Source organism: Phaethon lepturus, unplaced genomic scaffold (assembly GCF_000687285.1).
Source record: "Phaethon lepturus isolate BGI_N335 unplaced genomic scaffold, ASM68728v1 scaffold55923, whole genome shotgun sequence".
NCBI lineage: Eukaryota > Metazoa > Chordata > Aves > Phaethontiformes > Phaethontidae > Phaethon > Phaethon lepturus.
Window position 1 is genome coordinate 1 of NW_010530910.1, and position 11,668 is coordinate 11,668.

Genomic DNA, 11,668 nt, shown 5'->3' on the forward strand with positions numbered 1-11,668 from the left:
AGCCTGCGAGCCCCCCTTCCAAGGGCCTGCTTTCGCTTTAGGTTGTCGGGAGAGCGCGGAAAGCCGCTGCGATGGCGCGCAGGAGCGCCGAGTGCTCCGGCCCCTTTGTTGCCGCGGCGCTGCAGACCCCTTCTGTCGCGGAGCGCGCGTTCCTTTGTGGTCTGAAGGGAAAAAACCGGCTGTTAGTGGCATTATTTCCCTGTTGAATTCCTTTCTGAGTTCTCCTTTTCTCTGTATGTTTACCAAAATGCTCTTTTTTTTTGGCTACAGTGATGTTCCCTGTAAAATTCATATTTGTAGTCTACATTATTCACAGATAGCAAAATTAGTGTTAAGAACTGCGTTTATTATAAAACTTACAGTACTTTCAGCCATTTCACATACCAGTTTACAAAGCCTGAGACGACTGTGTTTCTGCAACATCATTTCTCTAGCAGTCGCGTTATTTCCAATGTAGCATTGCTGAAACTTGCAGACAACTTGGAGACAGCGGTTGCAGTGGTTTTTTGTTTTTAAATAGAGGGCTGATGACTATCCAGGGGAGAAAGGAGGGAGCTTCACGGGGGGGTTCTGGCATGAACTGAACAAAAACAACAACTACCTAATTTAAATCAATGATAATGCAATAAATTTAAAGTGTTGACTGTATTAAACTGGGCTCAGTGGGGGAATGTACTCAGACTGGTGGCTTTTCAGATGTCGTTTGTGTGCCATAGCTTTAGAAAAGGCAGCAGTGAGAGCCAGCGTGCCAAGGAGCGTGTCTGTAGCTACAGCATCTTTCGCATAGTGGTGGTGGTGGCGGCAGTGTCTCTCTCTGTGCTGTACCCAGCTGCAGGAAAAATGAAGAGGAATAATTGATGAGGAACAAAGTGCTACTTAAATAAGCAAAACGCCCTTCTGTCTGCATGGGAAAGCTGTGGGCTGGATTGCTGTCGGTACATGCCTTGAGGGCTCGAAGAGCAAAGGCTCTCCCACCTCTGTCGGCTGCAGTCATTTCTGCGCCTGTTCTCCCCATCACTCTCAGTCTCAGCGCTTAATCTCTCACTCCTTTTTTATCAAATAACGAAAGAGGGGATTGTAAATCCCACGAGTCCTAGATCCCATTTTACGCTTGGGAGAGAAATGAAGTTTAGATTATAGATCCTTTTTGGTCCATCCTTTTCCAGCCTGATTCAGTAACAGTTTTGTCGCTCGATGGTCCTCTCTCTGTCTCCGCTCCTTACGCTTATCACCCAGCTCATCTTTCTTAGTCCCAGTTAGTCTTGCTCTCTTTTTCTGGGCTCATGAAGTCCAGCTCTTCACTTCTTCAAAGGCAGGCAATGAGGTAAATTTTAGTAACTCAAACAGCATCTTTGCTTAAGGTGGTGCTACCTTTACCAATAGTCTGCCCTATATAAAACTTAAGAATCAACTGAAGCAATGTATAAGGAGCGCAACAGGTATCTAGCTGTAGCCAAACTCGTTGTGGAACAGAAAAGTACAAGTGACAGCAGAGACAGTTTTAGTATCTAAACATCTTGTAAGGCAGGAGCCAAGTACAATATTTGCAGTCAAGACCTACCTGCTGCTGAAAAGTGTACTTTATTTTGTTGGTAGTTTATTTTGTTAGTATTCTGTGCACCGAAGTTAGCTGTGAAATAGAGTGGGGTTAAATCAAAAGTGTGACTCACTGGCACAGCAGCCTGTATTTTGTACCTCTCTTTATCAATTTAACTCCGTTTGTCCCTATCTTCTGAAATGTTCTGGAACTACTCATAAAGCGAGATAGAACTCACAAGGCTGTATGCATAAGGACAAGGGAGCTGTAATGCTCCTTTTTTCACAGTAGGTATTTTGGCATATGAATATGTCTATAAGGCACATTAAGATGTGCAGAGTTAAAGATCCATTCCTTCTCTGTGGAGGCATCTGTTTTCGTTCGGCTTTAGCAATTGTAAGCTTTATCAAACTCAGGTAATTGTGGGTATGACTAATTTACTTCCTCTTTTCCATTCTTTCTTACAGCTCAACATGCTGCCATCCTTTGGTTTTCTTTTTGACATTGATGGTGTACTGGTACGAGGAAAAACTCCAATTCCTGCAGCTAGTGAATTCTCAGGGACAGTTCTTGGTGCCTGTAGTATTTGTCACCAATGCAGGGAATTGCCTTCGCCAGAAAAAAGCTGATCAGTTGTCCCATCTCCTGGGAGTTCCAGTGAGTAGCTTAAGTCCTACTTATTTAGTTAGTTACGTAACGTGAACGTGTGAAATGTATTATCTTCCATTAAATGCTGCTCAATCAGTTTATTTCAATCTGAAATGCTCTTCTGGAGGTACTTTAAAGGTAAAAAAAAATGCTGTCCAAAGCTAATAGCATTTCCATTGGTAAAGGTACTGATTTTTCCAATGGTAAAGCTAATGGTAATGGTATTTCTTTGCTACATTATTATTGTAGGAATAAATGTTGCCTTCTTCTGAATTAAAAAATGTGTGTGCCAGTAACATGGAACTCTGCTCCAGCGAGCTGAATGTCTTCCGTGATAATGTGCAAGACGGGAGCTTCCTGCCTATTTTTAATCCAAGTAGTAAAAATTCATCCCCCCCTGACTTGTGGGCGCTGCAGGCAGTCAGACTGCTCCGTTGTTGGAGACTGAGCATTACTAAGAGAAAGCCATGAGGTCAGTTCTGCAGTGCCTTTTGTTTCAGTAAGGGCCAGCAGACATCGGCGTATCTGTGTCAATAAAATCCTGTGTGTCATGGGTAAATTATGTGTGTTTTTTTTAGACCTGTAAAGGTGGTAAATAGCAATTCATAATAGCATCCTTCCAGGATAATAATTTTACTGGTTTTATACCTATTGAAGAAATGGGGATATGTAGACTAAAGGAAGTAGGTCTTCTGATACAATTAAATCAATGCTGCACTCTAGCAAAGGGACCACAGCTGGAGCTTAGGATAGTTCTAATTCTGCTTCCCTGTTTGTTTTCCAAATGAATTTGGTGATTCTGTAGAACTAGGAGAGAAAACGTTGTGTTCATGTTGAGTAGAGTAATTCTGCAAGCTGAAAGACTTGTGTATAACAGTTTGGCAGTAATGTATTTTTTTCTGTCATATTATTGATACATTCTCTGTGAAACACGAGAAAATGATATGGTAGGGTTTTAGGTAGATATGTATGATTGTTTTGTAAGTCATAGAAATTATCACACCTGTTAATTAAACCTACATATAACTACCTTATCTGAAAAACAACAGACTCCTTTTGTTTTTAAATCCCAAACAGATTTCACAAGATCAGGTGATGATGTCACACAGTCCTCTGCGGATGTTCAAACGTTATCATGAAAAATGTGTTCTTGTATCTGGACAAGGACCACTTCTTGATATTGCTCAAGAGTATCTTTTAAAAAAAAACAACCAAAACACCCCAAACAACTTTCTGTTTAAGTATTTTCATTAATCAAGTTCAGGGGATCCTGTGGATCAAGCGAAGACCAAATATTTCAACACTAGAAATCCAGTAATAAGCAATGGTAGTTCTTACTATGATGTTGAATTTATGTTTTGAAAATGGTTGGTGTATTGATGCTTGCCTCACTTTGCTCTGTCTGCTTTTAATGAGGAAGGAAAAAAGGGAAATAATTTTTTTTTTTTTTGGCTCATATGTAGATGACACTTTAGCACAAAGGGTTTGGGCTCTCTTGAGGATGAGGGTGTGGCATTTTATGTATTATTTATCACATCTGACTCTTAACTCAGTGGCTCAAGGTCTGCTTGTAAGCATGTGGCCAGGCCAGGTCACATTGTTTTTGTAACCATCATCAAGAGTAGAACCATACTTTGAAAATATTTTACTGCTTCTATACTAACTGCCAAAAAGAACTTGAATTATGTTGATATAACGGTGGTATCAAAGCTTCAAACTGTAATTTAATGACCTTTGCTTTTGCATACTCTTTGCTCATGCTTTCAGCAACTCCCTTCTGCACTTCTTCCTTTATTGGGATTTTAATAAAAGTTGGTGTAAATCGTAAGTTGTAAAAAATGTATATGCAACTTTTAAGTATAAGCTTTATTTCAAATATAAATATGAGGAAAAGTTAGTGAAAGAACATTCCAGTTAACTGTCAAAATTTGTTAGGAATGGCTAAGAGAAAAGTATATTTCAAGACTGACTACAAAATGTAAAAAAAAATATATTTCTATTAGATAGCATTTTTATATGGGATAATCGTATCTTGAAATGACTTTGCAAATGGCCTGTGCCGTTAATTCCAATACAAAATCAGGTGGCTTAGTTTGTATGACTGATATATCTAAATAGCTCTTACTTTGATCTGCGGTGTAAGAAGTTGTCTTAGTATTGAGATTAGCATCACAACTGCTTTGTACATAAGTGAGCAGTTTTAGTTTGATTACATCTTGTTAATTAAATTTAATTAATGGGATATAGCAGTATTTAAGACCACTGCTAAGCAAATCAGAAGCTTATTTTTTCCTCTTTTGATCCTTTCCTTTTTTTTTGATGTGTTTTGGTATTTATCTTAACTACTTGTAGAGCATAATTAAACCTGATTGGTCAGTCCACCACTTTGCAATGAGCTTTACGGTGTTTGTTTAGCTAGCCATACATTTGCAGCTATAATGGCCTAGGGAAACCACAGCTTGTGGAGACAGTCTTTTTTCTTCAACTAGCCCGTATTTTCTTTCTTACGCAAGGTTTTTTCTTGCTGCCAGATAAGCATAAAAAGAAGTTTATGTAAAGATGATCTTGGACTGTTGCAGGTGTAGAGTGGCTTCTTGCTTTTCGTCTCATATTTTGAGAGAGTTTTATGTACAATTTCTGTCTTAAGATTTCAGACACACAGGTCTCCCATTTATAAATAATGGGATCATCATCTTTTTATTTCACAGAAGAAAAAGTCAGTCTTTGATATGTTGCTTTCCTTCATAAATCATTTGCTTTACTAGATAAACTGCATGTTAAAATTGTTAAAACGGAATTACTGATTTTTAAAATCTTTTAATATAAGCAATTCTGTATCCTTAACTGGTATTTTCCCAGCCTTGGTTTCTGTCAACCTATTACCATTGAAACATTGCGGGAGAAACACCCTTTGCTAGATGTAGTTGACCATGACAGAAGACCCAATGTTCTGGTGAGTGTACATTTTTGTTCTAAAATTCATTGTTTGCTCATTAGATGACATTCTAGAATAGGGGTCAATATTTAAACTACCGAGCTAATGCTGTTGTTCTTACATTGTATTTTTACTTTGCTTTCTGCTTATTTTATTACAGCATTTTCAAGAACAACTGTGTAGACTTTTTTTTTCTATCGGTGGTAATTCTTTAACATAATCTTTGATTTTGTAACTTACTGTTGTGGGAAAACTTAAAATTTAGTACAGGTACCCAACTGAAAAATCTGTCTTGGAGAGCTCATTAGCTTCCTCAGATGTGTGGAAGGTAAATTAAGCTTTTTCCTTCAGTAGAGGATTGCCTTGGTGGTGTTTCTAGGGTAAGAGGTTGCTTTCATTGTAAATTAATGCTTTGCAGATAACTAATTTTTCTGCAAAGGACTCCCTTTCTTATTTATACCATTATTTAAATATATTTAAATATTAACAGTACATACAGTATGGTTTCAACTTGTAATGTTCAGAATTTCAAAAAGAAGTGGGTACATACACAGTAAATACATGCGTGTATTGTACATATTCAGGGTCCATACATAGAGTGGATTTTTCCCATGTGAAGTCAAGAAATTCTTTGTAGTTCATAGAACCCATAACTCGGTTCTGTCGCCTTTTTCCTTGCTTCACCATGCAGATGTCGAAGTTCAGGAAACTGTTAATGGGTTTGTCACCATAGGGAGTAAATCGTGAAGCGTAAGCTCCTATTTGTTTGGCAAATACATGATGTGTTATACAACGTACTTTCCTTTCTTAGCAGTGTTAGAGAAATAAATTTCAAAAACTATTTTTCAGATGTCTTGTGAATACAAGAGGCCTTTTACTCCTGTGGAAGAATAAACATCCATACTCTCCTACACAAGTAAATTAAACAGCTGAAGCTTTAGCTGAAGCTAAAGCTGCTGCTTTAAAAGCTGAAGCTTTTAAAGTAAATTAAACAGCTCTGAAATGCCAGAGGAAGTTAAATAGGTGTAGGAGGCTAGCGCATGTAGAACACCCTAACTTGTCTGCTGTCCATTGGCCATGAGATTTCACTTCAGAATTGAAATACAAGTTTCTAAGTAAACTGATGTCAGGTATACACCAAAACAGAGAGTGCATTTCCTGTCAGTGTTGCAGAAGGCAACTGTGGGAGCTTGAATTTATTCTGTTAAAAATAGTTGTAGATGTTTAATGTTGTAGAAAACTTTCACTTTTTTCTTATTGCAGTACCCCTCTGCTGTGGAGCTTCCCAAGATTGAGGGTCAGTTATCTTTATTTAACTTGCAACTATCCATTAATAGATGAAATATCTTTATTGTACTTCATGATTAGAATTTATTTTTAGATTGCTGGGCACTTCAGAAAGTTGGCTGAGACAATTCTAAAATTTCCTTGTTAATGACACTTGTCATTAATTTGAAATGTATCATGTGTGATAAAGCTGTTTGTGCCTTTTTTTTTTTAAAGGTACGTAGTTTTCATCCATGTGTTTTTGAAGTTTCAGAAGGTAGATGAGGTCTGCTTTCCTTGCCCTCTTCCTTTAACAGGCTATTGTTACCTTCCTTTCAAAAATGAGGAATGGATTGACGAGTTCAGAAATAATCGGTCTTGTTTTTACAGCAGTCAGGATGGTCACTTCAGAGTTGTAGTACCTCTAGATGCAGAGAGAAGCATCTTGTTTCAGCACACTGTATTCACTCTCATCTCATCTGACGTATGGGGAAGTAGAAACTGGACTTTAGGATTTGAAAAATCCATGTCAGGTTATTGCTGGAGAGCAACATTCAAATTTTGTTTTAAGATGAACAAGTTAGTATCTCTGATGGATTATTTAAATACTGTATGTAAACATAGAATTCACAAAGGCATGGAAGACTTAGAAATGCAGTTTAGAAGTTAATATTTTGTGGTACTATGGAGAAACTTGGCCAATTAAGAAAAAATCCTTCTGAGATTTTCTGTGAATGGATGGGTATATAATATAATAAACCCCGAAGTTATATGACTATTTAATCAGTTGATGGTTAAATCAAATTCCTTGTTCAGTCTCTTTAGACCAAGTTTTAGTGTCAGAGATGTAGTACCCTGTTAACTAATTCCATACCTCTGTTTTGTAATTCTTGTTGTCATAGCTGTTGTTTTGTTTGGGGAGCCAGTCAGATGGGAAACCAACCTTCAGTTGATAATAGATGTTTTGCTGACAAGTGGCTATCCTGGAAATCCGTATCACCATGAAAATTACCCTCACATTCCTGTACTTGCTTGTAATATGGATCTGATGTGGGTAGCTGAAGCACAGTCTCCAAGGTAAGTGCAATTATAACACGTGTGTATCGTGATATATTTGGGGTTTCCTTGTTTCTTCAGTAAAATTCAGAATCAGTACTTTTATACAGAATGCTTGCTATAGCTTCACAGGAGGTCTCAGCTTGGAAGACAGTATCTCTAAAGCAATGCACTTTCAGCAAATGCTGCCTTATTGCTGTCTAAATTACTGCATTCAATAAATGAGTTACTCAAAAACTGCTTTTAAGCTCTAAACCTTTTTGTTTTGCCACGCCCAAGAGAGTGGGGAAACAATAAGGTTTTTGCCCGAGGGCCTTGGAGTCTCAGTTCAAAAGAAAAAAAAAGAAAAAAAAAAAAGAAAAATTATCAAGGCCATTGTTTCATTTCATTAGGTCCTTCTTTGGTATTTCTCTTTTCCACCCTACAGTTTCTGGTAGGGTAAAAAAAAATGACCCTGCTAGTTAAAAGCAGTGAGTGTTCTTGAGCTTGTTTTTGAGGACAATATAGTGAGCTCTTTAAGGAACACAAGAAGTAGCAAGTAGAACACCTAGAACAAGGTGGCATGATCGCCGATAGTGATGTTCTTTGAGTTTTCTTTTCAATAGAAGGTAGTTCTTTAATAGTTTTATTTCCCCTCCCTTCCCCCCAGTCTGAAATTCGAACATACACTGAAATAGAAATGGTTATTATTGTGACATGATTGCTGGCTTCATCTTGGGTGGAAGATCTTGTCAGATATCCTTACTTGGATGCAAAGACCATCTCTAATTAGCGCGTTGGCAAAATACATATGCGTGATAGTTTCAGGCTAGATTAAGGCAACCAATATATCTACAGTAAGATATGTAGTTTCAGTTGTGTCCTTTGGGAAAAATCCAGTATGAAGTTTGTTTTTTCCTTTGAGTTTGATGGTATGACAAGGTTGCGTCATGCCATGACTAAGCTGTTTTAAGTTAATAATTACTGTAAATAATTTTATGCTTATTTATTGGTATTTCATAATACAAAGCAACAGACAGAGTGGAGAGAGGGAATGAAGGGTTAATTCAGAATTCAGAAAAGCTAGTTCTGTACCACATTTAAAAGTGCTACAGCTGCTTCCTTCCTTGTAGCTTTTTTCCTTAAAAGACTCTTTGGATTTCTAGGCCACTAGAGACTTAATTTCTTTATTGGTGCACCTTGTATATCTCTGCTGGCTTCTAATGCTCATTATATTGGTGTTTTGGGTTTTTTTAGGCTGTAGATACCTGGTTGGAGCAGATGCACTAATCTATGTGCATTAGAAGTTACCTAGCAGCTCTTCTTAAGTAGTATGTGTAATTTTTTGTATGTAGAATTGTTGTATAGCAACTTTTTATTCTTCTTAGGGTGTTTTTGGTCATTCAGTATTCTCAAGTGATATGTATTAGTTCATCCCTAATCCTGCACTAATCCCTGACTTCATTATGAAGTAATGAAGTAAAACTTTTTTTCTGTCATGAGATTACATCTTCTAAATTACTGATCTACTGGCTTGGTTGATGACCCATCATCACTGTTTGCACATTGATCAAAATACTGTTTTTTTAGAGAAACACATTAAATCTTTTTGCTTATATATTACAAGTGGGTTTTGGTATACTCTTTTGTTTAGGAAGAGATAATTTTCCTTCTGTCTAATTCTAACTTTCCTTTTCTGTTTCTCCTCTGTTAATTTAGCTGATTTTGTTAGGTCACTGCAGAGAGTAGATCACAGGCTAGGCATTAGTTCAAGAAGCGTCACTTTTGTAACTGGGGTATCTACTTCCATGCATGTAACACTGACACAAACCATTGCTACATTTTAAGAATAGATAAGTCCGTTGCGCTGTCCCAATAACATGTTTTTATTGTGGTGGTTATTGTTCAGCTAATCAGCACTTAATTTTCAGTGAAACAGCTGTGGAAATGTTGCATGCAAACTGAGGGAAATTTGATACTGACAGGATATGATTTATTCTTAAAAGATCATGAAATAAAGCCTTGGTTTTTTTATCTGTACTTAATATAATTTGATTTGTCTCTATATCTGTGTAGGTTTGGGCATGGAACATTCATGGTTTGTTTAGAAAACATTTACAAGAAGATCACTGGCAAAGATCTGAAATATGAGGCCTTAATGGGCAAACCTAGTAAACTGACCTACCAGTATGCAGAATATCTCATCAGGGCTCAAGCAGCAGAAAGACAATGGAAGCAACCTATTCAAACTCTGTATGCTGTCGGGTAAGATATCGTAAGGCTAACGAGTGCAGCAGGAAATTACTCGCAACATAAATACCAGCAAAGAAAAATACGTGACTCTTACTAGTTTGTTTCTGGTGCCATTGGAACCACCTAACATTCTTGGTGCTATGGTGTACTTTTTATAACGTTTTTAAGCCTCACTGTTTCTAATCTTGAACATTAATAACACTTTGCTCTTCATACTATTTCTGTAGAAGCGCAAAAAGTGGTTTATATGCAACTAAGATTTCTCCCAATTTTTTTTTTTTATTTTATTTCTGTAATAGGCTCTGGAATCTAACAAAAAGGATTTGCATGGGTGTTTGTTTTATTAGGTTTACTGGTATAACACCAACAAACTTTGAGTAAATGACAGTTATTAGAGAATGTAGAGATAGATTTTATTTGTGAGGTTGTTAAGCTTGGTCATATGCTACTGTGCATGCTGACACATCATAGAACCCTTTTCATAGAAAGAAATAAAGCTCTATTGTATTAAAGGCAGTTCCAGAATCTCTAAGATGTTTGGAAATGCAAGCAGCTCATTCACGGACTGCTCATACCTATCCTTGATTTCCCCTCACCCTGCTCTGATCTCAAACGTCAATATGGAGAGTTATTCATTTTTACCAGATGTCATGCTTCTGAAAATGGTGTAATAACATAGCTATAGGATCGGATTTCTTCCTGTCTGCATACTTCCACATAGTTATGTAAAGTATAAAATAAGCTGTTAAATCGAAACCGTAAAAATATCTTTCAAATTGTGCTGCTGACTAAACTTTCTTCTTGTATTTGCAGAGATAATCTCATGACTGATGTCTATGGTGCTAACCTTTACAATCGCTATCTTGAAGAGAACTCCAGAAAAGGTTCAAAATCACGGATCCAGGCCAAAGTTGCTGGTGGCAGAGGGCCTGCCACACTCTCTCAGGATGAGGAAATAGACAACAGTTGGGAGAATGAATTGGCATCTGCAGCTGCAGCCCGCTGTAGGTCTGTTCTTGTTTGTACTGGGGTTTACAACCCTCACACGGAGGTACCCTTGGATACCAGGGAGAGCATCGCTGAAACAGTGTTCCATGGCCACAGAGATTTTAGATTTGATCCTGGTTTAGTAGAACCGGATCACATTGTACCAGATGTTGATGCTGCTGTAGACCTGGTCTTCCAGCTGGAGAACTTTGCACCTAATTGAGATGACATGATTTCTTAAGGACTAGTCAGTGCTGTGCTTTTCTTCCCAAAAAACAAACTGTGCTTTAAAATCACACCACAAACTGCTGCATTCTAAAATTTTTAAATTTTAAACTAATACAATCTTACATTAAGTATACTTATTAGTAGTATACTTCAGTATATTTATATACTTAATACAAGTATAAAGTACTTGGAAATACGTAATTTCTTGCTTTAGTTGCCTTTTATTGTCCTCCTATTCATTATGTTTGTTATTTTAATAGCAATTTTTCATAGCGGCTTATGCGTGTTACTGGTACTTAAATTCCCACATGACAGTACTGCTTTTGTTTGCTGGAAGATACAACTTCTAGGGACTAGGGATCTTGAGGGCACCGTATTGTGGTGCTCCATCATTCACACAAATACAAATTGGCTGGTACAGAGCACAGCATGTATTAACTGCGCAGTATTCTGCAAGTAATGAGTGCTCTTCCAAATTAGAGCGAAGCTGAAGTCTGCTCTGCTATGTTGTACTTGCTCACATTTAACCCTGCAGCCTTTCTTTTTATCTGTTTTCCCATTTGTCTGGAGCTGCTATGGCTTCTGTCTACTCCAACATGTAAAGCCTTAATAGAAATGCCAATGTAAGGTGGAGAAGGCTGACTTGTTGACACCATTTTTGGAACTCCACCTCAGTCGCGTAAGGAAACTGGCTAGCATTGGGTGTCCTGTGTGGCATAATACCTGGCCTTTTTATCTGCACTTTTTTGAGGAATTTAGAGTCTTGGAAAGCTTGAGCA

At 37.5% G+C, this 11,668-nt stretch overlaps 1 protein-coding gene across 1 annotated transcript; it reads left to right on the forward strand.

Moving 5' to 3' along the window:
• Positions 1–71: 71 nt before the first annotated feature.
• Positions 72–10,884, forward strand: LOC104618712 (cat eye syndrome critical region protein 5 homolog). The gene is given in 10 exon segments (XM_010284382.1): positions 72–181; positions 717–816; positions 2,005–2,081; positions 2,083–2,194; positions 3,263–3,375; positions 5,045–5,138; positions 6,384–6,417; positions 7,289–7,463; positions 9,498–9,686; positions 10,488–10,884. Coding segments are annotated over 10 exon segments (1,401 nt in total).
• The last annotated feature ends 784 nt before the right edge of the window (positions 10,885–11,668 follow it).